We start from the raw sequence: 13,739 nt of genomic DNA, 5'->3' as shown, positions 1-13,739 counted from the left end.
TCTCCTTGCTCTGGTAGGCAAGGGTCAGACAGGGACTTGGCAGAAGCCCTCACTTGAATGCCACACGGGAACAGTCACACAAACTCACAAGCAGTGACTGTGCAGCACTGTTGGAAAGGTTGAGAGCTTCAGAAACAGGCATGGAGGCACAGAATTCAATAGTCTCATTGCAGAAGAACCTGTAGACTCCATAATATCCCAGTTCCCTCTACAGAGCGTGGCTGGGAATCACAGGAAAAAAGTAACAAGCCAGACTAAATCTTTCACTGGGCATTTCAATAGAAAAGGAATATACGGAGACTCAGATTACATTGAAGCAAAAACTTTAATGAGTCTGAAGAAGGAATCAAAGCAGCACTTGGAGGAAGGGATCCGGCCCAGGCTGCCACAAGGACAGCTGGCAGTCAGGCACCCCCTTCACCACAGCAGGATGCATGTATTCCTCCTCCACATGGTAAGAGGGAGAACAAACAGTAGGACACTCTTGACTTGCTTCCAGGATGAACGCATCGCACACGACAGCAGGAGACAAGCAAGGACTCATGATGTACAGAAGATAGCAGGAGAAGAAGATGTCTGCTGGCCGTGTTTCCAGACAGCACAGGCTGGCACCCTGGCTTCCCTCTCTGCTCTGCAGGAGGCCACGAGGGTGCTCAGCCCATCTGGAAACCCTGGCCAGCAGCTCTGTCCTCAGTCCGGCACCTGGCTTCGGGCTTCCTGGTCGATGCGCTCACTGGTACGTCCTCGTGGGCTTTAGCAGGGCAGGCACCTTCTGCCACTGTAGCGGCCACCAAAGCCAGAGAGGACCAAAGCCCCCGGAGGAGATGGGCACTCCCTCCTCACTCAGGATGCTGCCAACGGCAGCCGAGGTGGTGGATCCCACAGCGGTGTTCTGGGGGAAGGAGCTGAGGATGGGGCCGGGCAGGGTCACCACCACGGGAGAGGGCTGGATCACCACACGGGAGTCCTGGCACTGCCGGACACAGGGCTCGTTGCAGCTGTTGGCAAGCGGGGTTGGGCCACAGGGACGGCACAGATCGTAGCAGGACATGGCTGCGGGATGGAGGCGCACCTGGGAGAGAGGGCAGGGAAAGAACAAGCAGCGTGTCAGCAGCAGCCTGACAGCCTGCTGGCCAAGACAGAAGGCATAGTCTGGGGAGCAGCGACAGGCTGTCCGAGAACAGAGAGGGGCTTGCGAGCCTGTGTCCCCAAGGGCCCCTGCAAAGACAGCCCAAGACCTCCTCCCGCCTTCCCCCACATGTGGCATGCAGAACAGCGATGGAGGGAGCAGCATCAAGGAGCAAGGCCCACACCAAAGCTACACAGAGGCAAAGACCTGGTCAAGGCCAGAAGGCCAAGGGGAGAAGAGAAAGAGAGGAGTGAGGAGAAGGCACTTGCAGCTCACCTTGTTCACCAAGGAGGAGAAGGCAAGAGAAGTGGATGAGGCAGCCTGCTGTTGGATGTGTTTTTATACTGTTCCAGACTGCCCCAGGCCCAGAGGCACCATTTGCACAGGTAATGTTTTTACTAGCAAGCTCATCTCACATGCAAAATATTACAATTTAAGAATCTCTGGCATTTATTTGCTCCCTGCAATGCTCCCTTTTCATTTCCTTGCTCATGTCATAGCCATTCTGCCACGCTGGCTTCTTTCAAGTCACAGGATTAGAGGCCAAAATGTTTCCAGGCAAAAATACACGTCAGCACAAGGAGATGATGAAGACAATGATGAGGATTGTCCTACCTCTTAAGGGAATGCGAGCCTCTTACTCCCTGGAGCCTTGCTTCAACACTCGTCCTGATTTTTGGTGTACATCTCCTCCCTAGCCTTGGAGTTTCAGGCCGGACTTCCAGCTGTGAGGGTCAGCATTATCAATCCCCCTCCTTAACGCAGTGCTTACTCAGGTTCTGTTAGTCATTGTATTTCTAGGCAAGGCACCTCTAATCTTGGTTTTAGACTCTCCCTCAGATTAACTATTGCTCTTGGGAGAAATGTGCCTGGCTCTTCTTTTGTAATCGTACTTCTCCCCTTCATACCTTCCTGCTTTACACATCTTAATTCCAAGAATTGGGAATGAAGGCTACTGCCCTCCCAAAACTTTCTGCTGGAGAGCTTCAATAACAAAAGCACATGCTGAGTGAATTGATACACATCACTCTGCCTGCCCATGTCTTTGCGCCCTGGCTGTCCAGACTGACAGCACAGCAGGCACAAGCACATATTTGGTAGGATTTCCACAGGACACCTCACCCACCCTGCTCAGCAGCACGCGTGCTCTGGGAGTCCTCACAAGGGCAGCCAGATGAGCAAGGGCACCAGACGTGCCCCTGACTCTGCCTGAGGCACGATCAGAGTGGCAGGAGCAAAGCACTGCCTGTGGAGGACAAGAGTATGGGAAGGGGGAACTGAGAACAGAGCTGTTGGTGTGCCACAACCTCGGTCTCCCCAGCTTGAGGCCAGCGTGGAGGGACAAAGCAATCATTGGCTTGTGTTGTGGTTTAGCCCGGCTGGCAGCCAAACACCACACAGCCGTTCGCTCACCCTCCCCCCTCCCTCTCCGGGATGGGGGAGAGAAACGGGAAAGTGAAGCCTGTGAGTTGAGATAACGACAGTTTATTAAGACAGGAAAAATAATAACAATAATAATAATAATAATAATAATAATAGTAATAATGTGTACAAAATAAGTGATGCACAATGCAATTGCTCACCACCCGTTGACCGATGCCCAGCCTATCCCCGAGCAGCCGGCCCCCCCACCCCGGCTAGCCACCCCTATATATTGTTCAGCATGACGTCAGATGGTATGGAATACCCCATTGGCCAGTTTGGGTCAGCTGTCCTGGGTCTGTCCCCTACCAGCTCCTGCTGCACCCCCAGCCTGCTCGCTAGCAGGACAGAGCGAGAAGCTGAAAAGTCCTTGGCTTGGTGTAAGCATTGCTCTACAACAATTAAAACATCAGCATGTTATCAGCGCTCTTCTCATCCTAATCCAAAACATAACACCCTGCCAGCTACTAGGAGGAAAATTAACTCTGTCCTACCTGAAACCAGGACAGCTTGGGACCACCCCAGGCACAGCCTGCACAGCAGCAGAGTGGGATTTTTGGAGGAGTCCTGCAGGCCTGCTCCAGACCCACTTGGCTTCAGGACACAGTGATGCACACATAATACCCTGCAAGACATAACACTTTTCACCACAGGAATGCTCCAGTCGGGAAGATGATACTCGTCCTGCTCTACTCCTGTCCTCTGCAGTGTTTTCAGGACAAGTGAAAGATTCTCCATAAGCCCTTTCAGAGGAAAGGAAACAAACTCTGCATCGCCATTCACCTCCCCTCGCCGTTATTCACACCAAGGCTGAATTTATCTGCATCGTGCCCAGATTTAATCAGGGCTCACATCACCCTCTAAAAGCTGCCCTGGCTGCCACCTGTCCCTTTGACTTCTTTGGGACTCCCTCCTCTTTGTGGCTTTGGCAGATGTGCTTGGAGGAGGGAGGGGCAGAACGAAATATTTAGAGTGGTAATATACCATCAGAGCTTCATCCAGTTGGGCATTGGCCTGCACAAACATACCTTCCAGCAATTCAAAGGTTTGCTTCATCAACGGGGAGACAGGATCAAACCTTGGTTGTGGGTGATATGACAATTAGAGAGAGGGGGCTCCTGGAAACCCTTCTAAGATCTTGCCAATACCACACCTCTCTGTCACTCCTACAAAGACCAAATTCCTTAAGGGTACTAGTCATTGTGGCCAACGTTTCTATGTCTGGCTGGAGGCCGGTCACAAGTGGTGTCCCCTAGGGGTTGGTCTTGGGACCGGTGCTCTTCAACATCTTCATCAAGGACATAGACGATGGAATTGTGTGCACCCTCAGAAAGTTTGCAGATGACACTAAGCTGAGTGGTGCAGTCGATACAATAGAGGGAAGGGATGCCATCCAAAGGGACCTGGGCAGGCCGGAGAAGTGGGCCCATGAGAACCTAATGAGGTCCAACAAGGCCAAGTGCAAGGTGTTGCACTTAGGCTGGGGCTATCCCAGTTATTTATATAGACTGGGAGAAGAAGAACTTGAGAGCAGCCCTGTGGAGAAGGACTTGGGGGTCCTGATGGACGAGAAGCTGAACATGAGCCAGCAGTGCGCAGTTGCAGCCCAGAAGGCCAACTATTTCCTGGGCTGCATTAAAGAAGGGGTGGCCAGCCAGGAGAGGGAGGTGATTGTCCCCCTCTACTCTGCTCTTCTGAGACCCCACCTGGAATACTGCATGCAGCCCTGGTGCCCCCAGCACAAGAAGGATGTGGAGCTATTGGAACGGGTCAACAGGTGGGCCGCTAAGATGATCAGAGGGCTGGAGCACCTCTCCTATGGAGAAAGGTTGAGGGAACTGGGCTTATTAGCTTGGAGAAGAAAAGGCCCCCGGGAGACCTCATTGTGGCCTTCCAGTACTTGAAGGGAGTGTATAAACGGGAGGGGGAACACCTCTTTACATGTGTTGATAGTGATAGGAAAAGGGGGAATGGTTTTAAACTAAGACAGGGGAGATTTAGGTTAGATATTAGGAGAAAGTTTTTCACTCAGAGGGTGGTGAGGCACTGGAAGAGGTAGCCATGAGAGGATGAGGATGCCCCATCCCTGGAGGCAACCAAGGCCAGGCTGGAAGTGTCTCTGGGCAGCCTGCTCTACTGGTTGACAACCCTGTCCAGAGTAGGGGGGTTGAGACTAGGTGATATTTAAGGTCCTTTTCAACGCAAGCCATTCTCTGATTCTATGATCTCCTACAGGCATGAAGGAGATCCACATTAGGACCATATCCACCCATGCTTTTCCACTCCAAGACATCACATTTCTCCCTGGATAGCCTCACCGGTCATCCCAATAGAAAAGGGACATAGGGAGACTCAGATTACATTGAAGCAAAAACTTTAATGAGTCTGAAGAAGGAATCAAAGCAGCACTTGGAGGAAGGGATCCGGCCCAGGCTGCCACAAGGACAGCTGGCAGTCAGACCCCCCCATCACCACAACGGGATGCACGTCTTCCTCCCTTGCACGGAGAGAGGGAGAAGAAACAGGACACTCTTGACTTGCTTCCAGATGAACCCATGGCACAGAACAGCAGGAGACAACAAGGACGCATGATGCAGAGAAGAAAGCGGGAGAAGAAGATGTCTGCTGGCCGTGTTTCCAGACAGCACAGGCTGGCACCCTGGCTTCCCTCTCTGCTCTGCAGGAGGCCACGAGGGTGCTCAGCCCATCTGGAAACCCTGGCCAGCAGCTCCGTCCTCAGTCCGGCACCTGGCTTCGGGCTTCCTGGTCGATGCGCTCACTGGTCGTCCTCGTGGGCTTTAGCAGGGCAGGCACCTTCTGCCACTGTAGCGGCCACCAAAGCCAGAGAGGCCAAAGCCCCCGGAGGAGATGGGCACTCCCTCCTCACTCAGGATGCTGCCAACGGCAGCCGAGGTGGTGGATCCCACAGCGGTGTTCTGGGGGAAGGAGCTGAGGATGGGGCCGGGCAGGGTCACCACCACGGGAGAGGGCTGGATCACCACACGGGAGTCCTGGCACTGCCGGACACAGGGCTCGTTGCAGCTGTTGGCAAGCGGGGTTGGGCCACAGGGACGGCACAGATCGTAGCAGGACATGGCTGCGGGATGGAGGCGCACCTGGGAGAGAGGGCAGGGAAAGAACAAGCAGCGTGTCAGCAGCAGCCTGACAGCCTGCTGGCCAAGACAGAAGGCATAGTCTGGGGAGCAGCGACAGGCTGTTCCGAGAACAGAGAGGGGCTTGCGAGCCTGTGTCCCCAAGGGCCCCTGCAAAGACAGCCCAAGACCTCCTCCCGCCTTCCCCCACAGTGGCATGCAGAACAGCGATGGAGGGAGCAGCATCAAGGAGCAAGGCCCACACCAAAGCTACACAGAGGCAAAGACCTGGTCAAGGCCAGAAGGCCAAGGGGAGAAGAGAAAGAGAGGAGTGAGGAGAAGGCACTTGCAGCTCACCTTGTTCACCAAGGAGGAGAAGGCAAGAGAAGTGGATGAGGCAGCCTGCTGTTGGATGTGTTTTTATACTGTTCCAGACTGCCCCAGGCCCAGAGGCACCATTTGCACAGGTAATGTTTTTACTAGCAAGCTCATCTCACATGCAAAATATTACAATTTAAGAATCTCTGGCATTTATTTGCTCCCTGCAATGCTCCCTTTTCATTTCCTTGCTCATGTCATAGCCATTCTGCCACGCTGGCTTCTTTCAAGTCACAGGATTAGAGGCCAAAATGTTTCCAGGCAAAAATACACGTCAGCACAAGGAGATGATGAAGACAATGATGAGGATTGTCCTACCTCTTAAGGGAATGCGAGCCTCTTACTCCCTGGAGCCTTGCTTCAACACTCGTCCTGATTTTTGGTGTACATCTCCTCCCTAGCCTTGGAGTTTCAGGCCGGACTTCCAGCTGTGAGGGTCAGCATTATCAATCCCCCTCCTTAACGCAGTGCTTACTCAGGTTCTGTTAGTCATTGTATTTCTAGGCAAGGCACCTCTAATCTTGGTTTTAGACTCTCCCTCAGATTAACTATTGCTCTTGGGAGAAATGTGCCTGGCTCTTCTTTTGTAATCGTACTTCTCCCCTTCATACCTTCCTGCTTTACACATCTTAATTCCAAGAATTGGGAATGAAGGCTACTGCCCTCCCAAAACTTTCTGCTGGAGAGCTTCAATAACAAAAGCACATGCTGAGTAATTGATACACATCACTCTGCCTGCCCATGTCTTTGCGCCCTGGCTGTCCAGACTGACAGCACAGCAGGCACAAGCACATATTTGGTAGGATTTCCACAGGACACCTCACCCACCCTGCTCAGCAGCACGCGTGCTCTGGGAGTCCTCACAAGGGCAGCCAGATGAGCAAGGGCACCAGACGTGCCCCTGACTCTGCCTGAGGCACGATCAGAGTGGCAGGAGCAAAGCACTGCCTGTGGAGGACAAGAGTATGGGAAGGGGGAACTGAGAACAGAGCTGTTGGTGTGCCACAACCTCGGTCTCCCCAGCTTGAGGCCAGCGTGGAGGGACAAAGCAATCATTGGCTTGGGACCACCCCAGGCACAGCCTGCACAGCAGCAGAGTGGGATTTTTGGAGGAGTCCTGCAGGCCTGCTCCAGACCCACTTGGCTTCAGGACACAGTGATGCACACATAATACCCTGCAAGACATAACACTTTTCACCACAGGAATGCTCCAGTCGGGAAGATGATACTCGTCCTGCTCTACTCCTGTCCTCTGCAGTGTTTTCAGGACAAGTGAAAGATTCTCCATAAGCCCTTTCAGAGGAAAGGAAACAAACTCTGCATCGCCATTCACCTCCCCTCGCCGTTATTCACACCAAGGCTGAATTTATCTGCATCGTGCCCAGATTTAATCAGGGCTCACATCACCCTCTAAAAGCTGCCCTGGCTGCCACCTGTCCCTTTGACTTCTTTGGGACTCCCTCCTCTTTGTGGCTTTGGCAGATGTGCTTGGAGGAGGGAGGGGCAGAACGAAATATTTAGAGTGGTAATATACCATCAGAGCTTCATCCAGTTGGGCATTGGCCTGCACAAACATACCTTCCAGCAATTCAAAGGTTTGCTTCATCAACGGGGAGACAGGATCAAACCTTGGTTGTGGGTGATATGACAATTAGAGAGAGGGGGCTCCTGGAAACCCTTCTAAGATCTTGCCAATACCACACCTCTCTGTCACTCCTACAAAGACCAAATTCCTTAAGGGTACTAGTCATTGTGGCCAACGTTTCTATGTCTGGCTGGAGGCCGGTCACAAGTGGTGTCCCTTAGGGGTTGGTCTTGGGACCGGTGCTCTTCAACATCTTCATCAAGGACATAGACGATGGAATTGTGTGCACCCTCAGAAAGTTTGCAGATGACACTAAGCTGAGTGGTGCAGTCGATACAATAGAGGGAAGGGATGCCATCCAAAGGGACCTGGGCAGGCCGGAGAAGTGGGCCCATGAGAACCTAATGAGGTCCAACAAGGCCAAGTGCAAGGTGTTGCACTTAGGCTGGGGCTATCCCAGTTATTTATATAGACTGGGAGAAGAAGAACTTGAGAGCAGCCCTGTGGAGAAGGACTTGGGGGTCCTGATGGACGAGAAGCTGAACATGAGCCAGCAGTGCGCAGTTGCAGCCCAGAAGGCCAACTATTTCCTGGGCTGCATTAAAGAAGGGGTGGCCAGCCAGGAGAGGGAGGTGATTGTCCCCCTCTACTCTGCTCTTCTGAGACCCCACCTGGAATACTGCATGCAGCCCTGGTGCCCCCAGCACAAGAAGGATGTGGAGCTATTGGAACGGGTCAACAGGTGGGCCGCTAAGATGATCAGAGGGCTGGAGCACCTCTCCTATGGAGAAAGGTTGAGGGAACTGGGCTTATTAGCTTGGAGAAGAAAAGGCCCCCGGGAGACCTCATTGTGGCCTTCCAGTACTTGAAGGGAGTGTATAAACGGGAGGGGGAACACCTCTTTACATGTGTTGATAGTGATAGGAAAAGGGGGAATGGTTTTAAACTAAGACAGGGGAGATTTAGGTTAGATATTAGGAGAAAGTTTTTCACTCAGAGGGTGGTGAGGCACTGGAAGAGGTAGCCATGAGAGGATGAGGATGCCCCATCCCTGGAGGCAACCAAGGCCAGGCTGGAAGTGTCTCTGGGCAGCCTGCTCTACTGGTTGACAACCCTGTCCAGAGTAGGGGGGTTGAGACTAGATGATATTTAAGGTCCTTTTCAACGCAAGCCATTCTCTGATTCTATGATCTCCTACAGGCATGAAGGAGATCCACATTAGGACCATATCCACCCATGCTTTTCCACTCCAAGACATCACATTTCTCCCTGGATAGCCTCACCGGTCATCCCAATAGAAAAGGGACATAGGGAGACTCAGATTACATTGAAGCAAAAACTTTAATGAGTCTGAAGAAGGAATCAAAGCAGCACTTGGAGGAAGGGATCCGGCCCAGGCTGCCACAAGGACAGCTGGCAGTCAGACCCCCCCATCACCACAACGGGATGCACGTCTTCCTCCCTTGCACGGAGAGAGGGAGAAGAAACAGGACACTCTTGACTTGCTTCCAGATGAACCCATGGCACAGAACAGCAGGAGACAACAAGGACGCATGATGCAGAGAAGAAAGCGGGAGAAGAAGATGTCTGCTGGCCGTGTTTCCAGACAGCACAGGCTGGCACCCTGGCTTCCCTCTCTGCTCTGCAGGAGGCCACGAGGGTGCTCAGCCCATCTGGAAACCCTGGCCAGCAGCTCCGTCCTCAGTCCGGCACCTGGCTTCGGGCTTCCTGGTCGATGCGCTCACTGGTCGTCCTCGTGGGCTTTAGCAGGGCAGGCACCTTCTGCCACTGTAGCGGCCACCAAAGCCAGAGAGGCCAAAGCCCCCGGAGGAGATGGGCACTCCCTCCTCACTCAGGATGCTGCCAACGGCAGCCGAGGTGGTGGATCCCACAGCGGTGTTCTGGGGGAAGGAGCTGAGGATGGGGCCGGGCAGGGTCACCACCACGGGAGAGGGCTGGATCACCACACGGGAGTCCTGGCACTGCCGGACACAGGGCTCGTTGCAGCTGTTGGCAAGCGGGGTTGGGCCACAGGGACGGCACAGATCGTAGCAGGACATGGCTGCGGGATGGAGGCGCACCTGGGAGAGAGGGCAGGGAAAGAACAAGCAGCGTGTCAGCAGCAGCCTGACAGCCTGCTGGCCAAGACAGAAGGCATAGTCTGGGGAGCAGCGACAGGCTGTTCGAGAACAGAGAGGGGCTTGCGAGCCTGTGTCCCCAAGGGCCCCTGCAAAGACAGCCCAAGACCTCCTCCCGCCTTCCCCCACAGTGGCATGCAGAACAGCGATGGAGGGAGCAGCATCAAGGAGCAAGGCCCACACCAAAGCTACACAGAGGCAAAGACCTGGTCAAGGCCAGAAGGCCAAGGGGAGAAGAGAAAGAGAGGAGTGAGGAGAAGGCACTTGCAGCTCACCTTGTTCACCAAGGAGGAGAAGGCAAGAGAAGTGGATGAGGCAGCCTGCTGTTGGATGTGTTTTTATACTGTTCCAGACTGCCCCAGGCCCAGAGGCACCATTTGCACAGGTAATGTTTTTACTAGCAAGCTCATCTCACATGCAAAATATTACAATTTAAGAATCTCTGGCATTTATTTGCTCCCTGCAATGCTCCCTTTTCATTTCCTTGCTCATGTCATAGCCATTCTGCCACGCTGGCTTCTTTCAAGTCACAGGATTAGAGGCCAAAATGTTTCCAGGCAAAAATACACGTCAGCACAAGGAGATGATGAAGACAATGATGAGGATTGTCCTACCTCTTAAGGGAATGCGAGCCTCTTACTCCCTGGAGCCTTGCTTCAACACTCGTCCTGATTTTTGGTGTACATCTCCTCCCTAGCCTTGGAGTTTCAGGCCGGACTTCCAGCTGTGAGGGTCAGCATTATCAATCCCCCTCCTTAACGCAGTGCTTACTCAGGTTCTGTTAGTCATTGTATTTCTAGGCAAGGCACCTCTAATCTTGGTTTTAGACTCTCCCTCAGATTAACTATTGCTCTTGGGAGAAATGTGCCTGGCTCTTCTTTTGTAATCGTACTTCTCCCCTTCATACCTTCCTGCTTTACACATCTTAATTCCAAGAATTGGGAATGAAGGCTACTGCCCTCCCAAAACTTTCTGCTGGAGAGCTTCAATAACAAAAGCACATGCTGAGTAATTGATACACATCACTCTGCCTGCCCATGTCTTTGCGCCCTGGCTGTCCAGACTGACAGCACAGCAGGCACAAGCACATATTTGGTAGGATTTCCACAGGACACCTCACCCACCCTGCTCAGCAGCACGCGTGCTCTGGGAGTCCTCACAAGGGCAGCCAGATGAGCAAGGGCACCAGACGTGCCCCTGACTCTGCCTGAGGCACGATCAGAGTGGCAGGAGCAAAGCACTGCCTGTGGAGGACAAGAGTATGGGAAGGGGGAACTGAGAACAGAGCTGTTGGTGTGCCACAACCTCGGTCTCCCCAGCTTGAGGCCAGCGTGGAGGGACAAAGCAATCATTGGCTTGGGACCACCCCAGGCACAGCCTGCACAGCAGCAGAGTGGGATTTTTGGAGGAGTCCTGCAGGCCTGCTCCAGACCCACTTGGCTTCAGGACACAGTGATGCACACATAATACCCTGCAAGACATAACACTTTTCACCACAGGAATGCTCCAGTCGGGAAGATGATACTCGTCCTGCTCTACTCCTGTCCTCTGCAGTGTTTTCAGGACAAGTGAAAGATTCTCCATAAGCCCTTTCAGAGGAAAGGAAACAAACTCTGCATCGCCATTCACCTCCCCTCGCCGTTATTCACACCAAGGCTGAATTTATCTGCATCGTGCCCAGATTTAATCAGGGCTCACATCACCCTCTAAAAGCTGCCCTGGCTGCCACCTGTCCCTTTGACTTCTTTGGGACTCCCTCCTCTTTGTGGCTTTGGCAGATGTGCTTGGAGGAGGGAGGGGCAGAACGAAATATTTAGAGTGGTAATATACCATCAGAGCTTCATCCAGTTGGGCATTGGCCTGCACAAACATACCTTCCAGCAATTCAAAGGTTTGCTTCATCAACGGGGAGACAGGATCAAACCTTGGTTGTGGGTGATATGACAATTAGAGAGAGGGGGCTCCTGGAAACCCTTCTAAGATCTTGCCAATACCACACCTCTCTGTCACTCCTACAAAGACCAAATTCCTTAAGGGTACTAGTCATTGTGGCCAACGTTTCTATGTCTGGCTGGAGGCCGGTCACAAGTGGTGTCCCTTAGGGGTTGGTCTTGGGACCGGTGCTCTTCAACATCTTCATCAAGGACATAGACGATGGAATTGTGTGCACCCTCAGAAAGTTTGCAGATGACACTAAGCTGAGTGGTGCAGTCGATACAATAGAGGGAAGGGATGCCATCCAAAGGGACCTGGGCAGGCCGGAGAAGTGGGCCCATGAGAACCTAATGAGGTCCAACAAGGCCAAGTGCAAGGTGTTGCACTTAGGCTGGGGCTATCCCAGTTATTTATATAGACTGGGAGAAGAAGAACTTGAGAGCAGCCCTGTGGAGAAGGACTTGGGGGTCCTGATGGACGAGAAGCTGAACATGAGCCAGCAGTGCGCAGTTGCAGCCCAGAAGGCCAACTATTTCCTGGGCTGCATTAAAGAAGGGGTGGCCAGCCAGGAGAGGGAGGTGATTGTCCCCCTCTACTCTGCTCTTCTGAGACCCCACCTGGAATACTGCATGCAGCCCTGGTGCCCCCAGCACAAGAAGGATGTGGAGCTATTGGAACGGGTCAACAGGTGGGCCGCTAAGATGATCAGAGGGCTGGAGCACCTCTCCTATGGAGAAAGGTTGAGGGAACTGGGCTTATTAGCTTGGAGAAGAAAAGGCCCCCGGGAGACCTCATTGTGGCCTTCCAGTACTTGAAGGGAGTGTATAAACGGGAGGGGGAACACCTCTTTACATGTGTTGATAGTGATAGGAAAAGGGGGAATGGTTTTAAACTAAGACAGGGGAGATTTAGGTTAGATATTAGGAGAAAGTTTTTCACTCAGAGGGTGGTGAGGCACTGGAAGAGGTAGCCATGAGAGGATGAGGATGCCCCATCCCTGGAGGCAACCAAGGCCAGGCTGGAAGTGTCTCTGGGCAGCCTGCTCTACTGGTTGACAACCCTGTCCAGAGTAGGGGGGTTGAGACTAGATGATATTTAAGGTCCTTTTCAACGCAAGCCATTCTCTGATTCTATGATCTCCTACAGGCATGAAGGAGATCCACATTAGGACCATATCCACCCATGCTTTTCCACTCCAAGACATCACATTTCTCCCTGGATAGCCTCACCGGTCATCCCAATAGAAAAGGGACATAGGGAGACTCAGATTACATTGAAGCAAAAACTTTAATGAGTCTGAAGAAGGAATCAAAGCAGCACTTGGAGGAAGGGATCCGGCCCAGGCTGCCACAAGGACAGCTGGCAGTCAGACCCCCCCATCACCACAACGGGATGCACGTCTTCCTCCCTTGCACGGAGAGAGGGAGAAGAAACAGGACACTCTTGACTTGCTTCCAGATGAACCCATGGCACAGAACAGCAGGAGACAACAAGGACGCATGATGCAGAGAAGAAAGCGGGAGAAGAAGATGTCTGCTGGCCGTGTTTCCAGACAGCACAGGCTGGCACCCTGGCTTCCCTCTCTGCTCTGCAGGAGGCCACGAGGGTGCTCAGCCCATCTGGAAACCCTGGCCAGCAGCTCCGTCCTCAGTCCGGCACCTGGCTTCGGGCTTCCTGGTCGATGCGCTCACTGGTCGTCCTCGTGGGCTTTAGCAGGGCAGGCACCTTCTGCCACTGTAGCGGCCACCAAAGCCAGAGAGGCCAAAGCCCCCGGAGGAGATGGGCACTCCCTCCTCACTCAGGATGCTGCCAACGGCAGCCGAGGTGGTGGATCCCACAGCGGTGTTCTGGGGGAAGGAGCTGAGGATGGGGCCGGGCAGGGTCACCACCACGGGAGAGGGCTGGATCACCACACGGGAGTCCTGGCACTGCCGGACACAGGGCTCGTTGCAGCTGTTGGCAAGCGGGGTTGGGCCACAGGGACGGCACAGATCGTAGCAGGACATGGCTGCGGGATGGAGGCGCACCTGGGAGAGAGGGCAGGGAAAGAACAAGCAGCG

At 53.3% G+C, this 13,739-nt stretch overlaps 3 protein-coding genes and 1 pseudogene across 3 annotated transcripts; all 4 read right to left on the bottom strand.

The window, feature by feature from the left end:
- Positions 1-676: 676 nt before the first annotated feature.
- LOC118258542 (feather beta keratin-like) lies at positions 677-5,646 on the bottom strand. The gene is made up of 2 exons (XM_035567402.2): positions 5,300-5,646; positions 677-702 (listed from the first exon to the last, which is right to left on the bottom strand). The coding sequence occupies exon 1, from the start codon at positions 5,644-5,646 to the stop codon at positions 5,350-5,352; it is 297 nt and encodes a 98-aa protein (XP_035423295.1). The 3' UTR covers positions 677-702; positions 5,300-5,349.
- LOC118258548 (feather beta keratin-like) lies at positions 677-9,666 on the bottom strand. The gene is made up of 2 exons (XM_035567408.2): positions 9,320-9,666; positions 677-702 (listed from the first exon to the last, which is right to left on the bottom strand). The coding sequence occupies exon 1, from the start codon at positions 9,664-9,666 to the stop codon at positions 9,370-9,372; it is 297 nt and encodes a 98-aa protein (XP_035423301.1). The 3' UTR covers positions 677-702; positions 9,320-9,369.
- LOC118258552 (feather beta keratin-like) lies at positions 754-1,051 on the bottom strand (annotated as a pseudogene).
- A 3,722-nt stretch (positions 9,667-13,388) lies between the features above and the next one.
- Positions 13,389-13,685, bottom strand: LOC118258540 (feather beta keratin-like). Its single transcript, XM_035567399.1, has one exon. It carries the CDS (start codon positions 13,683-13,685, stop codon positions 13,389-13,391), a length of 297 nt encoding a protein of 98 aa, XP_035423292.1.
- Between the last annotated feature and the right edge of the window lie 54 nt (positions 13,686-13,739).

The sequence above is a fragment of the Cygnus atratus genome, unplaced genomic scaffold (genome assembly GCF_013377495.2).
Source record: "Cygnus atratus isolate AKBS03 ecotype Queensland, Australia unplaced genomic scaffold, CAtr_DNAZoo_HiC_assembly HiC_scaffold_157, whole genome shotgun sequence".
NCBI lineage: Eukaryota > Metazoa > Chordata > Aves > Anseriformes > Anatidae > Cygnus > Cygnus atratus.
The sequence above is the reverse complement of the archived record's forward strand: the minus strand, read 5'-3'. Positions and strand labels throughout refer to the sequence as shown.